Here is a 16,448-nt window from a genome sequence, read left to right as displayed (position 1 = left end):
CCCTAGAAGGAAAGCCTGCACATACTGCCAAATGCTAACAAGGATATGTCCAGCTGCCAAGGCATTTAATCTAGTATAGTGATTTATATGTTTTGTGAAGCGTGTCAAGATTACAATATTATCTCCGTGTCAAGATTACGATATTATCTCCAGCTGAACAGACGAGGTCTGCTTCACCAACCTGCTATCCCCAATAAAGCTATGAAAATCTGGCAGCTAGAACTCAATCCTAAAATTAGAAAGAAAAAAAATCCAAGAGACAAACAAATAGGGATTCATGAAATAAGTACAACACTGAACATTGGAAGATATCTTCAGCAAAGATAGATGCTTCAAACCTCTTTGGCAATTCAATCACCAACACAACTACAACAACTCATTATCATGCTGGACTGTGTTAATAAGGTATATAAGGGAGTTGATATGGCCACAGTTTTGAGCATGCAAACTTTGGGAATTGTTAGTTTGTAGCTGGTTTAAACCAGAAGCTACACAATTTTTTTCTACCAAGGAGTGTATATCCTATGGTTTTTCTTCTCCTGCAGCTACCAAATTGAATGAAAAACCAATCTTCCAGATGATCTGTACAAGCTTAAAGCATAAACCACTTCAATCCCAATCATCAGCTAAATAGTTTTTCAAAACAGTAGCAAATTCAGCTTTGCTAGGAACTTGGAAATCTGCTGTATGGTGCAAATGAGGTCTCCAAGAAATTAACCTCAACTGGGCCCACTAGATCACAATTTGATAATAATACAGTTTATACTAGGACAAATACACAACACTTCCGCTGTTAACTGAGATCTCCGAGTAAAAAGCGTGGGTCATAATATCCCTATAGCAAGCTTCTAGTGAATAATCTTGCTTAAACCCTTCATTAAAACATCAGATGACAAACATCTTCATAATCAACCCCAAATCATTTTTGTCAATTATGTTTTTCTTTCTTGAGAAGCTACATCACAAATATGGTCTCATTCACAAGCAAGTTTAGTACCAAAGCTGGTCAAGCATATTGCAAATGCCTGGAAGGCTGACAGAGGATATCTATAGTCCATCGTAAACATGTCCTTCCCAACCTTACCAAACTGGAGAAGAACTGCATCTTGATCAACTTGTGCTCCTGGCCGACTAGGGTCTATGGCAGCAACTAACTGGAAATTCTTTACAGAAGCCACAGTTACACGCCCATGAAAATTCAAACACCAACACTGCAGTTGTTCATGCCATCTTGGAGCCTTGTTCTTCAAAATTATAGGTGCACATTTTCCAACAGGAATGTCAGAAGATTCTGAAAATTTGCTAGATCCTTCTCCATTCAATGTGGATATTGATTTATCAATTGTGGAATCTGAGACTTCTTTACAAGTCGAAACTTTTCCTGTGTGTTCCATGGTTGAGAATTGTACAGAATGAAGTAGGCATTGCATCCGTCTAGGACCCCTTGAGCCCAAAAGATTAAACTTGTAAGCTACCTGTCCAACATTATAACTTCCAGCTGGAACTCGAGGAGAGACTTGTTTTGATGCTACCCGCCGACCAGCTCGATTGCTTGAGAGTCGTGCACCATTATGTGGTGGTTGACTATCATAGATAGTAAATTTAGTGCCCAGGAAATCAGAGCTGCAACCAAAACTCAAAAAATTGAAGCTGGAAGCTTGAACTTAAAGCAAAACATTACTGATGATGGAAATTTTATTTGATATCCCTGCCCTTTTAAAACTATAATACTAATTTCAATCCATAAATTTAATTTATAAGTAAATTGTTGGTTGATCACATTATAAGTCAACCAGATTTTTTGATCCATAATTTTGTTGTGGTTAATCGATCAGCAGCAGGCTACTTTTTAAAAGCAATGCAATACTCAAAGTAATGTAAAAGGCACTTATTGACTATTGAGGAGCTAGAATAAGTGGACAATCAAAAAATAAATTCAGGTAGAAAAGTTTGCCAATTTTATAAGTTAACCATAAACTTCAACCCATAACTTTACTATGACTGGTAAACTATTGATTCCGATCACTTCACAAGTCAAGCAATGATTGTGAATCTTTGATCCATGATTTTGCTGTAGTTGAGCAATCACCAAAAGACTAATTTCTAAAAAGAAAAACATTATTAATAGTTATTGTGAAAGGCACATTGCCAGACAAGGATATAGAACTAGTAACAAATTTAAAAACGAAGAAATAAAAACAAATTCTGGTTAAAAACTGTCAAATTTATAGATTAATAATAAATACCTATAGGACGTATAGCACATGATAAAGCTACTAGGAAAGGTTTGACACATCAAAGTGTTAATCAAATTTTGATAATCCTTACAAGAAAGCTTTAAGACAATACATAGATAATAATATATAGTGTACAAAGGATGGTTGTGCCATTAATAACTTAATTAGATTATTCCCATCCGACTCTAGGTGAAGAGTCCACTATAGCATGTTCTCAAACAATGTACAATATTTATTTACCACTGTAACTAAATGGGAATTTTTAGATTTTAAGCCAAATGTCAAGGAAGATGACGGCTTGATTAAGATGTAGAGTTGAAATATTCAATTGATGAGCATATAGAGCCATTTTTTGACATGTAGTTAGACCTACCATACATCATATCAATAAAGTGATCATCGATGAGACACTAATTTTGTATTAACAATTATTCCTGTTGTATAAAGCATGGTGCATCATGACTTCAATCTTCGGATTTATGAATTAACTAATGATTTAAGTTATAATGGTGTCATTCATGAATGGTTTTGATTTTTAACTTTAAAAATGTTTTTTTAAATTTAAAAATATATATATATATATATGAGTGTATTTTGTATATATGGTGTTTCCCCACCACATCCAGATCCTGGCTTTTCAAAAATCTGGTGGATCTGTATCCGTATTCGAATATGTATCTGTTTCTGTTTTTGTTTCTGTTTCCGTTTCCTGGTAACTTTGACCAAGAATTATTGTTCGCATGTTTGTTAGCTTTTTGGTTTGGGGTTGTGACCTTTTTTCCACTTTGGGTGATCTTGCCTTTGGGGACAAGAACGTTGAAGATGTCCTGTTTGTTGACATATACAACACCAAAAAGTTGTATTACCATAATCCAAGACCTGAGTCCATCGAGAATTGCCCTTTTATAGTGATATCTTGTCTTATAAACCATGGTTGAGATCAATCTCAACACAGATTCAGACATATGTGAAGAGTCCCCACTTAACCCACCAATATTTGTTTTTAAGAATCTACCCAAGGTACACTCCCAATATCTATAATTGGTAAATGCCGAAAGTGTACTGGCAGATTTGGGATGCAAACCCAAACTAACATTTTGGTGACAAACTTAGAATTTGGGTCAAAATCTAGGAAGCATAGGGTAATGAAAAAACCCACTCTTCCCCAAAGCCATGAACCCTCCTCTAAAACCTTCTGATAATCAGGAGAGTTGGCAAACAGAACAATAAGGAGGCTCTTGAAGAAGAGATATACCTCACATTTCTTTATCCAATTCAAATAGATACACTGGAACAATTTGGATGTAGGAGGCCAGAAACCATTGAATCTACCAATTACTGCAAATGATTCATAAAACTAGATAAGATTTATGACCTGCAGCTCAGTGACCTCCAGAGTCCAGAATTGACACCTCTTTAGATTTCTCCACTATATATGAACTAGACATAGGAGGATTCAGAGCAGCTGAGTTAGAGGGATTATTCCTGATCACATCCTTGAATGAAAAGCCTTTGAAGATGAAGGCACTCCAATGCCCACTGCTCCATGCAAGGGCAGTAACAAAAAGAGAGTAGTGTCCTCCCATATATTGCAGTTTCAATATACGAAGGTCATCAAGATGTTTACTGCCAAGAAAAATGCACTGCTGATCTACTGGAATCCACTGAATGAGCTCCAAGTAATCAACGGACCACATATTAACCTTGTGAGTTCATCAGTGTCGGATGTTTTGGGCACTGTATTCAACAAGAGGAGAGGATATGTGAGCTATGCCATCTACAAATGGTAAGGAAAATTTCATCTTCGGGGGGCAGATATTTTTGCCTATTTTGTGAGTGAAGAGCATCCATTTCCACTTTCATCTAATATCCTAACCACTGGCATCTGGCTGTTTACATATATCATACACGATGAGGTGAGAGTCGAAACCAGGTATAACTTCTCCCTCTAGGGCCAGTGAAGTCATTCCCATGAGGTTTCAGGAGAACCTATTCTCGTCATGGACCAAATTGGTATTCTAATCTATGCTAACCCTATATCATGAGGCTCTTTCCTTCGGACTCAAGTATTGGGAGTCTCTACTTATAGCTCCCATCCTCCTCCCAAGTCACCTGTCCAAGGCCTCTCAACCCTGGGTTCTCTCCAAACAACATCTTCAAATAATGCATTAGTACCTGCTTAGGTACCAACATGTGGCAACAAATACTTATTCCTCCTTGCTCTCTACCTCCTCATCTCACATCTAATACTTACACTTTCTTTTCTTTCTTTCCTTGATGTATTACTTTTATTTCATGTATTTCTTTTATTACACTAGGATGTTCCTAAAACTTAGTATCATTGTTTTACTTCCTAATCCCATTGAACTATCTTTCTGATCATATGCTAGACAATAAAATTATCTTATCTCATCTTAAAGAGAGTTCTAGATTGATGATAAACACTACTAAGGAAATATTGATCCTTACGATACACAATTGATCACCCATTGACCTATCTTTTTGGTCAATTTTTGGACATTTGTAAAATTCTCTTATCTTAAAGAGAGCTCTAGATGATAAAAGTTACTGAAGAAATGTTGACCCTTAGGATACACAATTGACCTCAATAAGAAATAATAATTTATTTAAAAAATCCTAACATGACGAACTTGAAGGTAATTTCTGTCACAAGAATCATCCCATTTTAAGTACTATTGCAGGCATGACTGAATAGCAGAACCCTAATATGGATGTCAATCACTGGAATAGTAACATACCTCAGTTTTCCTACATAAGCATTGCTTCCTTGGGACAGATCATCAGCGTCAAGAGAGATTATGTATTCAGTACTAGTTGGATGCCTGAACCTCCTTGCAGCCAATAGAAATTTCCCATTTTCCATAAACGCTGCAAATCAAGTTGTGGATGAGCTTGATAATGAGATCAGTAAAAAATATAAAGAGGTAGAGGAAAAGATAAAATAACATGAAACATATAACAAATAAGATTGCAAAAGCTACAGAAAAACATGGCATGCAAATTGAATGGAAAATGAACAATACAACTCTACTCAATTAGCATAATTAGAGGACTATAAAACTAGATGATATTGCTCAGAGAATTTCTTAAACATGGCCAAAAATGAGACATGTGGGAGCAATTTAAGCTTTAGTCTGCAAATTAGAAGGGTTACAGTGTTCAAAAAGGTGTCTACTGATTCTGATTTTGAAAATTACACATTTTGCTTTCAGTTGTCAAACATCTTTCATTTATGTCATCAATCCTCTTCCTTCGATGGAGGTTGATTTCAACAGAATGTTCACATGAATTGAATCTACCTTGCCTTTCCAAGACTCCACTAAGTTTCTGAGTAAATTATAAATTACAATAGGTCACATACATAAAACTGAAGCAGCAATTTCTTATTAAAATACATAAGTTGTATCGAACATTGAAAAACTAATTCCAAAAATTAAATTAACACAATTTTCAATGCATGAGACATTCTTGTATCTACTATCAAGTCAATTATTGCATCTTACCAGTAATCATTAGAAGTGTAGTTGTCTTAAATTAAAGGGGCTTTTTAATCTAATTGCCCTCTTGGCTTCAAATATTTACTTCAAAGAAAATGGCAACCCCTTTGGTTTGAATCTGGACATTTGAATTTGTGGTGGCTGCAGAGTCTTCATTTATGGCCACATTTCAGTAAATGTTGCCACCTTGAGAGTAATCTAAAATTTCACTGGAACTTGAAGTGTAATATGTCAATGGTTGCTGGATGTTCAAGGTACAGTCTGTAGATGTTTGAATTAACTAAAATATTACACAATTACCGCAGTAGATGGTTCAGAATTCCATGCCTTTTCTTGGTATTGGAATCACGAATGCTTATTTAGCAACTTAAACATTTTTTTATTACAAGGGTCATCTCTCATGATTGCATTTATAAAAATTAGTTAAAAATGGCACTCTTATTATCATATTATGTTTATTATTGTGCTTATGAAGTATTCTGTCCATTGACTTGAAAGAGTTAAACAAAGAATTTAATCCCCTCACTTCGATAAGGAATGAAGTGCTTTGTATTGTCGAAATAGGAATTTGTACTCAAATAAAGTATTTGCAAAAATGACTAACCAAATGTAAAAAAGGCTAAAATCACCAATAAAAGCCAAACAAATCATGAGCATCCATTCAATTAATTTTTCAACAATCTGTGCCCCCGCACCTCACCCCTTGATCAAATGAAATATAGCAAAAGGATCACAAATGCATAATCCAATCAATTTGGTACAAAATGTATCTCTTCAAATGTAGCTTCCATGGATTCCTAACTTATTCAAACGCTGTACAAAATATAACTGGAGCTCAGACAACCAAAAGCTTTTTGGTCAGAACAATTTACTTCAAGGTGAATCTCAGCTAACTGTACACAGTTTCGTGTTCACAAGGAAGTATAAAGAAAAGAAGTCAATAATGGACAATATAAGGTCAACAACTCTTGTTAATAAACACCAACTACAATGTGAGTATTGACAAAATAATAGAAAACCAATACTGTACTTAGTGAAAAATAAACATATAGAACAGGTTATTTTCAGGCTCTCCCTCAATGTGTTAAAGGCACAAATGCAAATTACATACTGCTCCAAAGATCAAGTCAAACGAAATATCCAATGAAATTGCACAGATCTTCAAACTTAAAATAGGTTTTCATCAAAAAGAGAATAAACAATAAAGTTTGTAGCCTTTCAGCTTCAAACTTATCAAGCATCATGGTTGATGACAGATTTGAAATTCAAATTAGTGATGGATGCATACTTGGTGTAAGCCCGAGATACAAGTAATATGTGGATGTTTCTTTGCGCCTTTTAATGAAACACTGCATCGGAGGGTCACGTGCACCAGGCTGCAGCAAGAAATATTGACAGGCAAAAACCCTCATTGTCAGTATGATTTCATTTATGACACACAAACTTTAAGCAATAGAAAACAAACCTGCTATCCTGTCATCTAATTTCATTAGAAATTTGAATGCATCCAAGATGGACTCCTTTCCATATGACATAGTTAATAGCCCAAAGGTGAAGACTGTAAAATATCTACCCAATCAACTTCATCTAGAAAGGATCCACTACAAAATTACAAATCAATATCTGAAATTAACGAAAATTCCATGTTGCTCTGTATACAAGAAACCTTTGGTAATTGAAATCCATAAATCACATGGAAGTTCTTGACTACTGTATACCTGAGGTATAATGGGTTACTTCTCTAGAGTCTAAGCTATATGCCTTTGATGTACAAATTTGAGTCAAAATATAAGACCTAAATCCAGGCAGTATATGCATTCAAAAAATATTGTAATATCTACATGTATACATATTAATAATTTGATAACCATATTTAAAATCATTGATGTTCAAGCAAAACCCCTTAAGTCAAAGATATAACTCAGAACATGAAATAATATTATGATTGCTAGTGACTCATCCATAAATAATTATCCATCTGCATCATGTTATAAAATTGAACTTAAATTCATATTTCCATATTTATCTTGTCTGATGAATTCGAATTTTAACAGCTTTAAACCACAAGTTTTCACTCCTGTAAGCAACTGAGGATTAAAGCTAGGTAACATATGCATTCAAAGTAATACTGTAGAATCTACATAAATGCATATTGATAACTGTATTTTAACCTTTGCATGCAACTAACAAAAAGCAAACAGCTTCTATATACTTCTCCAATTTTGGTATTCCTTTTTATGTGCCAAATCTTCTTTAATCCATTAACAATGGTTACTATGGATGGGCTACAAATCCATGCAATGTAACAATATTAATCTTATAATACTGAAATCAACTATGGTGAAAGGCAACTTCTGTTACAAAATTTCTATATAGAGGTTGTAATAATTGGGTCTGTACTAGGCTCTTCTTTGTCAACATACATGTAGAGGCTCATATATTTAAATCCAGAGAACAGCCTGAAATAGCATCCAGCAAATTTAATTTAGGCCTAGTTGCATGATGCATCTTTCACATCAAATGTGAAATATTCAAACATCCATCTAATATATCAAACAATGCAAGCTTGTATCCTCAACTTTGCCTTAAAGTTGCATAATTACAACAAATTCACCCATGATCACACCCAAAAACAAAGTATTAACTTAATTCACTATTAATTTAAATATCAGCAAACTACATAAGTAGGCACACAAATTAGTCAAATAAAAAAAATCCAAATTTGATCCTTCCAGGAAATACAATGTGAACTTAGCCAGTAGAAAGAGAGGACTAACAAACCAACTGTCGTGTTTTTAAAGAGTAAAAAGATCTTTGTATTAAAAAAAAAAAAAAATTGTCCCCTGTTGTCGTAACTCTATGTTCCACCAAGACTCTAGGACAGGGGGATGCGGGTGTGGGGAGACACATAGGGGGCACGTGGGAGTACCCTCAAATTTTAGGGAAATTTTGGGGGACGGGGGGCATCAAGGTATATATATATATATATATATGGGAGACGCACAGGGGTGGGTGTGGGAGTACCCTCAAATTTTAGGGAAATTTTGGGGGGACAGGGGAATGTCAGGGCATATAATTTTTTTATATATATATATATATATATATATATTCAATAATGAAAGCATAAATTCGTTCATCCATACATAATTGAATTAAATAATGGAAAACATCGATCCATATTCATCTTTCTAGATTCAAAATTGATTTAAAATTTAAATTCATCATTCATCATTCTAGAATCTAATTAGTGCCAAGCAAAATAGACTATAGTAGACATTGAAGTCTGAAGGCTAGAATAGTAAATTGATATAACTCAAACTAAAAAATAGTAAAGAATGACGAGTCAAAGAATTAGTCTAAGTTCATCGATTTCTAGAGTCAAGACTCGAAAGTTAAAACTGAAAATTGAAAATGGGAAATGAACATTGAAGGAGCGTCTCGGGGGAGGAGAGGCAACAATTAATTGGTAAGTCAGAGAGCACTTCGTCGTAAGCCAAGTAGAGGTAAGCTTGGTAAGTCAAATGAGTGAAATAGGGAGTGCAAATTAGTTTAGGTTTTGATATTTGTTATGTGTTTTTCTTTCTAGTTTAGTTTTTTTAATTTTGTTTTTAAAATTTTGTTTTTTTTTTTTTTATTTCAAGGGTTATTAGACAAAATTGAGGGGGAAATGTCCCCCACTCAAAAGGGGTGATTTTGGGCTTAGTGCTCTTGATTAAATGCTAGTTCCAGATCCTCATCTTGATAGAATCCAATGGAAACATTGCAACCCCCCAATCTTGAAAATTGTTAAGTTTGCTTCATCTTGAATGGGATATGAAATTGTATTTTCTCCATATGAAGTCTGATGAGGTTGGAACCACTCAAACATCCTGAGTTATTTCATGGTAATGTTAAAAAATCAAGTAAAAGGATTTAACATTACCATTAATTACATAGCATTAATAGGGCCCTAGGGTTGAATATTAACCTTCCCCACTCATAAATTATTGTTCTCAAGCGAAATTAAGGGAGGACACCTAGCTCCTTTTAAGGGGGGATGCCCAAAAGCACCCTTTTTGGGGAGTCACATCCCCCACACTGGGAAACCCCCCCCCCCCCTCGCACATCTACCCAAAAGGGGGACATGTGGAAACATTTCCCCAAACGCCCCCCGTCCTAGGTGCATGGGGTGTGAGAGGTGTGTGCACCCCACCCCAAGGGGTGCATCCCTGTGGAACTTTGGTAACAAGTGTCAAATATTAGTCCATGGTAAGTAGATTTTGTAGTCTAATAACTAACCTAAAAATATAGATTGTTAAATATGAAAACACCAATCAAAATTTCTGCTAAGAATACTTTAACTTGCAAATGCATATTTCATACAGGATCATCAAGGTGCAAATTTCATACAGGATCATCAAGGTGCATAGTTCATATAGAATTGTACGAAGTTGCAAATTTCTTTTAAGCAGGCTAAAGGCCAAAGGCCATACAACGAAAAAAAAATCGTGCAGGGGGGTGAATATAAAATTATTGGCCGAGTCTTTTTTAAGGAAATAAAAAAAGGGACTGCAAGTGGTGGCTGACAGCCTAGCCACCAACCAGACCACCTAGCTACACAGAGTGTCAGGCCAATAGCAATAGCCAGGGGCTGAAGATCAGGGCGTATGGAGCAACCACCAGCCAAGGAATAGGGTGACAGAACGAGCAAAGAGAAGGCCAACTGCGTGGACGTCGAAGTCGCTAAAGAAAACCGTGAGTAGGTAGGTAACACTGTTGGTGGTAGAGATCGTGATGTTGGTACAGGTGCAAACAAAGGTAACACCACATTCTGAGGCCGAGAACATAAATAGAGGTCAGGGCACCAGCTCAAGGCAAGTCTGCATGATATTGTTGCACAGACAAGTTTAAGGCTGCTAGGACTAGCCACCTAATAGGGACGCAGGAAACAAACAATTTGAGATCGTCTGGAGCTGAGCGATTTGGATGGACAGAACACAAACGACAGTGAGACTGCATGCAGCAGTAGAGGAGACCAAGTCGTGGATCTACAGGGAATGGATCAACTTACAATCCAAGCCCGATCGACACAAAGAGCAAAGAAGCTAATGTCAGTAGGAAGATGCATAAGCGAGGCGGCATAAAGGAGGTTGCAACAGGTGGAGGGAAAAACCCAATCGAAGGAGGCTAGCAGAGATTGGGTTGTCACTGCAGGATTGTCAACTGGTGGAGGAAAAGGTTGCAACATAGGTAGATTGGCCTAGTCGAGGTGTGAGAACGCATAAGTTAGGGAATAAAGCTCTGTGTGTGGACAAAGGGGTTGTTGGGTGCCAACAACATAGCAAGTCAAGCAGACTAGCAGTAGAACAGAGACATAGTTGGGGCCCACAAGAGTGTGATCAAGACGCAAAATAATTGGCGGAGGTCAACTCTTAGAGGGAGAGAAGGAGACCATACCAATCAGGTTGTGACAACCATACCAATCAGGGTGTGACAACCATACATTTTCAGTCGATTTTCTGATTTCGAGATGGCAACAATCAATCTGAAGTTCAGGGACAGGTTGGAGGGTATTTATAATTTCAATCCATGGAAGAACAGAATAGCTTTGATTCTCATGGAAAACAACCTATGGGATTTTGTAAAACCAAAGTTACAACTCCTTCAAACACTACATCTTTGGCAGCCCACAATTTGAAAGATGTGAAAGCCAGACATATCATCATGGCCAGGGTGAAGGATCATGTGATCCCTCACATATCAAGAAAGAATAGTGCACACGAGATGTGGACAGCTCCGATGAGTCTATATCAAGGTGATAATCAAAATTGAAAAATGGTGTTGAGGCAAAAGCTCATGTACGCCAATATGATTGAACAAAACATAATGGCATCAACCTCACTCATTAGGATTCAACAAGTTTGAGATGAGTTTGGCACTGTTGGGGTAGTTGTGTTAGATGAGGAGCTTGTAAAAATAGCCCCTGAGTGGGTTCATAAAACCTTGGGCTACCTTTGTGCCAAGTGTTTTAGCATGAGAAAAACTACCAGATTGGGGTAAACTATACGATGACTTCACTTAGAAAGAGATCCGGAAGAAATCATTGTCTAAAGGACAATAGAAGAGTGGGGATTATGAGAATCTTTCTCTTGCCAATTGGGAAACAAGGAGCAAAGATTCAAATAGCAAGGGTGAGGAGTCAACCTCACAACTCAAGAAGAAGGACTTGACTAAGGTCAAGTGTTTTGCCTATTATAAGACAAGACACTATGCTTCACGCTATCTAAAGAGGAAGGAGGAGGGAAAGGGCATGCAATCAAATGTAGTTGCATTGGCAAATGCTCAAAAGGAGTCCAACAAGTTTCAAATCAGTCGAGTTCACACTTATTTCCTACCTTAACTCAGGCACATTACTAGTGGGTGTGTGGTTGCTCGACAATGGAGCCACACGGCATATGATAGGGGCACGTCAATTGTTTGACAACCTGACTAAGTGTCACTTAGAATTGCAAGTACAGTTTCGAGTTGATTCCAAACATGTAGTGAATGGGGTTGGAACAATGATTTTCCAATTGAGTCAGGAGGCAAGCTAGAAGTGGACGGCGTGCTATGGGTGCTACAACTCAAGTGGAGTTAACTCTTAGTTTCTAAGATCGAGAAGAAGGGTTTTTGTGTAACATTCCAAGATGGATAGGGACTGATTAGACCCAGTGGATCTAGCATTGATGAGGGACATGTCATAGGAGTTGGAGAGAGCAACATGTGTAGGCTAAAGGACTAGCCTATTCAAGCAATGACAAGAAATAGAGCAATGACAAAGAGCAAGGAGCAGAAAGCTCCGAAGGTTGAGCAACTTAGAGGGAGTCAACCTTCTGGTTCAAGTGGAGAGGAGAAGTTGACAAATTCCTCCAAGTTTGTCAAGAATGTCTCTTGGTATGAGTTGACCTTACAGCATGTTTAGGAGTAGGAGTCTTCTAGGAAACAAACCAAGGGGAGTGGGACTTCAAGGATGCGTCAAGACCAGATGGCAGGGAAGGCTTCTAGTTCAGAGGGAGTAGCCATGATAGCGAATGCAGTTCCAGGATTGAAGTCAATTTCGGAGAGGGGAGTGCCTCCCTCTCTATGAGGGAGTGTTGATGTTTGTAACTTTGTATCTCAAGCAGGTGCTTCTGCATAGGCCTAAGTGTCTAAGCATGTAAAAGTCACCCACAAATCTCCTTAAGACACTTGCTCAAGAGCAAGCGAGTTGCTAATGTAACTTAGCATAAGTTTTGACTTAAGAAAATACATAATTATTATGTTGGCTAATTGAGCAAAACTGCTAAAGTGAACTTACGAAAAGTGAAATAATTACTTAAATGATTATATTTTAATCTTAGCCCTTGATCTCAAGTGAGGTGAGATCTAATCTTGATCACTTATCACTCTGAAGAATAGAGTTAGGGATTTAGCTCAATCTAAAGTTATAAAAGCAAGGCAAAAGATAGGAGGAAGACACACCATACAACAACACAAAATTGAGAGAGGCATCTGAGTGAAGAGTGTAATACTCTAGTGTGCCGGGCCCGAGAAAGTGCAGAAGGGAGCTTGGAGATCCAGATCAGCCAAGGAGATTGAGGACCAATCTAGGGCCAGCTCTGCTGGATCAGATCCAAAGCATTGTAATCTGTAGTTTTCTCAGTTGGGCCATTATTCCAAACAGGAGACCAAGTAAGTTTTGAATCTTAATGAAGAGTTGTTGATTGGTAGAACCTGTTAGTGTCATTGTGATTGAGATTGGCTAAAGTGAAATTTGCTTTGGCTAAGTAAGTTAAGAATCTAGTTGTGCTTCCATTCAATGGATGGCTTTCCGGGTGCTAAGTTCATGGGAGAAATTAACAGGAAGAGTGCTTTAGCTGGAACATTGTCCAAGGTACACAGGTAAACTAACATTAAGAAACATTAAGTTGTGAAAATTCAACATGTATTGAATATATTGTTGAGAGGCAAAGATCTGTTTATATACAAGGAAAACAGACAATAATATTACAGATCAAAATGAATTCTACATCTCAACAGAGGTGATTGCAGAAGACCAAAATGGAAATTTATAGAAAAGTCATATTTTTTTTTTCTTTTGAATGGCCATTGTATATGATGCCATGAGAACCTATTTCTCCATCCGTCAAGAGTACAACCCCAGAGATTACATAACAGCATCCCTTAACAGCAGAAACTCAATATCAAAAAAATTGTCCCTCTTCAAGCTTTCTATTATTGAAAAATCAGTTTGGACGGCCTATTATTAGAGTCACCCAACTCTTTCAATTCCAAGTCAGCTCCAGAGTTTCACTTTGTTGTTTGAGAAAACCCAGTCGAATCAACTCCTCCAAATTTGACTCGGCCTTGAGTCATTCCTGCGATTTTGACTGGTCAGTATCACTCAAATTGACCCACCATGCCAGACTCAAGGGCCAGTCTATTAAAAGAAAGAATAGCCTAAAAAACACTCATTTTGCGTTTTTTTTGGGCCCAATTTTACACTAGACAACAAGCAGACTTCTTAACTGTCCAGAGTCCATGACATTTTGTAGCATGGCGTATCACTTATGTATTTTGAAGGTAATTATCGTGGAAGAATTGCATTATATGAACATTGTAAACTTTCAATATGAGAGTTATCTTTTTTCCGGAGATTTAATATATCCTTTTAGATTTTTGATTTCCTGAATCAAATCCCAAGCTTTTTTCAAAGTTAAATTTCACTCTTCGGCCTCACCGAGTCCAAACACCAACCCGTTTTTGAAGTCAAGAATGGTAAATTTATCTATAAGAACTGCCTAAAGCATCTTTAATTGCAAATAGACAAAAAGGAAAACAGAAAAAGTTAGAACAACTACCTGCTTCAGAGAAGAGGGAAAAGTCAGCTTCCCACTCTGATCAGGTGCTTTGACAATCTCCTTGGTAATATCCCTCCAACTTTTACAAACAGAGGCGCAGGATACGACATTTTTGCGACCTGGCCACGCTCCCTCGCTCTCTTCCACTCTCTGAATCATTTCAGTCAATAACTCGGGAAGCATGTTTGACCAATTAACATGCTGTTGCTCTTCGTCCTTCTCTGTCTCTGCTTCCCTTTGTACTATCTCATCCCTAACACTACTCTGAGATCGGCCTCTGTAAAGGTTAATTTCAAAGCTCCTCCTGGAAATACTCTCCATCCCATCCTTCATTTCCTGAATTATGTACTTCAAAGCCATCTTCAACCCTCGACACCCTCAAAACCCTAATACCTCCACTGTAATTGGTGTGCCTGCCATGTGCCGCCGCCTCATAATAAGTTTTGGCAACTAAACCTTCAAATCGACTGATCTGAACGTGTTTTCGACAAAACGAGACAAGTCTAAAGAATATAAACAATGATGGAGGAATCAGCCATGGAGCATTAGAAATAGGAAACAGGGACAGCTCCCGGTCAATGGAGGAGAAGGAACAGAAAACATATAGGGTTTGTCAGTCAATTAATGGATGCCACTCGCAAACCCTAGCTATTTTCAAACTGTCTTCCCTCCTGGCATTATCGCCTCAAAATTTGTTCACGATCACAATTCAAGTTGCAAACAACGAAAGCGAAAGATTCCTACCCGATTGAATACTTCTCGACTCCTCCAAACGCCCGTCTGCCACCCTGTGCGTCTTCCACGGGACTCCAACCCCAGATCTCGATCTCGCTCTCACACTCACTGCTTCCAAAGAGTGATGTCGAAAGAATATATCTTTTCCAGGCTTTATCACTTTTATATCTGACCATTCGAGGACCTCACGCTTAACGACGGATATATTTTCTACTATAGCCTAATCGCAGCTTGACACGTCATATTCTTTGCTCGCTGACTCAGCCAGCATCACGGATATTATAAACTATTTATTGGAAAAATCTCCACACCTCACTGAAGATGGCCGTCAGCTAACGTACTTTTGGATGTCTACTGACACTAAAAGTTGGTTAGAGGTTCGAAACCTGGGGATTGTATGATGGACGTCTTTATTGTTCAGTATATTATAAAGTAATCGGCCCTCGTGCATGTCAGCTTTATGGAATCTGACGCTCACGTTTGTTGACGGGACCACATACACGTAACCCTTACTTACTTCAACGCAGCGGCAGCGACGGTGAGGTGAGTTGAACCTTCTCATAGTCCATGCTTGACTATTCCTGCCGTGCACGTTTGGCTATGACATTTTATAGCCGTGTTTCCTGGCGAGGGATATACGCTATGCATGCACGCACATTAACGCTCGTAAATATACAACGATTTATTTATGTGTATATATCCCTTTGTTCTAGTTTAACGGGAAATGCTATTTCCAATCTTATAGCAAAGTTAATGCGGTTTGATATGGTCGCTCGATACCCCTATATAACACGTCGTTTTTTTTTCTCCTAATTATTACTGCGTGCGTGTTATATCTGGGTATCGAGCGGCCATGTCAGGCCGCATTAACTTTGCTATAGAGTTGGATATAGGAGTCGCCTAGTTTAACCAGGCCACCACGTCACAATTTCGTCCCCAAAACAATGGAAATTCCAATCACGATATACACCTATTTATATTGTACATTAAAGTTGTGAATATACATTGTAATATTTATATGTTTGATTTTTGAGTTATTGTTGAAATACTTAGATATACACCTATCTATATTGTACATTAAAGTTGTGAATATACATTGT

General features: G+C 37.5%; 1 protein-coding gene across 1 annotated transcript; it reads right to left on the bottom strand.

Annotated features, from left to right (window-relative positions):
* Positions 1 to 592: 592 nt before the first annotated feature.
* Positions 593 to 15,489, bottom strand: LOC149163149 (tubby-like F-box protein 1). Its single transcript, XM_089437547.1, has 4 exons — positions 14,614 to 15,489; positions 7,044 to 7,131; positions 4,997 to 5,126; positions 593 to 1,623 (listed from the first exon to the last, which is right to left on the bottom strand). The coding sequence occupies exons 1-4, from the start codon at positions 14,971 to 14,973 to the stop codon at positions 975 to 977; spliced, it is 1,227 nt and encodes a 408-aa protein (XP_089293673.1). The 5' UTR covers positions 14,974 to 15,489; the 3' UTR covers positions 593 to 974.
* Positions 15,490 to 16,448: the final 959 nt, after the last annotated feature.

This window comes from Pinus tabuliformis, chromosome 5_2, assembly GCF_031772625.1.
Source record: "Pinus tabuliformis cultivar Carrire ecotype Pingquan chromosome 5_2, CPIR1, whole genome shotgun sequence".
NCBI lineage: Eukaryota > Viridiplantae > Streptophyta > Pinopsida > Pinales > Pinaceae > Pinus > Pinus tabuliformis.
This window is presented reverse-complemented; position numbering and strand designations above follow the sequence as displayed.

Excerpts from the sequence above, each read along its gene's own strand:
- LOC149163149 (XM_089437547.1), bottom strand. The coding sequence starts at position 14,973 with ATGGCTTTGAAGTACATAATTCAGGAAATGAAGGATGGGATGGAGAGT. Across the intron at positions 5,127-7,043 it reads GTATCTCGGGCTTACACCAA|CGTTTATGGAAAATGGGAAA; the intron begins GTATGCATCCAT and ends CTTGATTTGCAG. Across the intron at positions 1,624-4,996 it reads GCTTATGTAGGAAAACTGAG|CTCTGATTTCCTGGGCACTA; the intron begins GTATGTTACTAT and ends TTTTGGTTGCAG.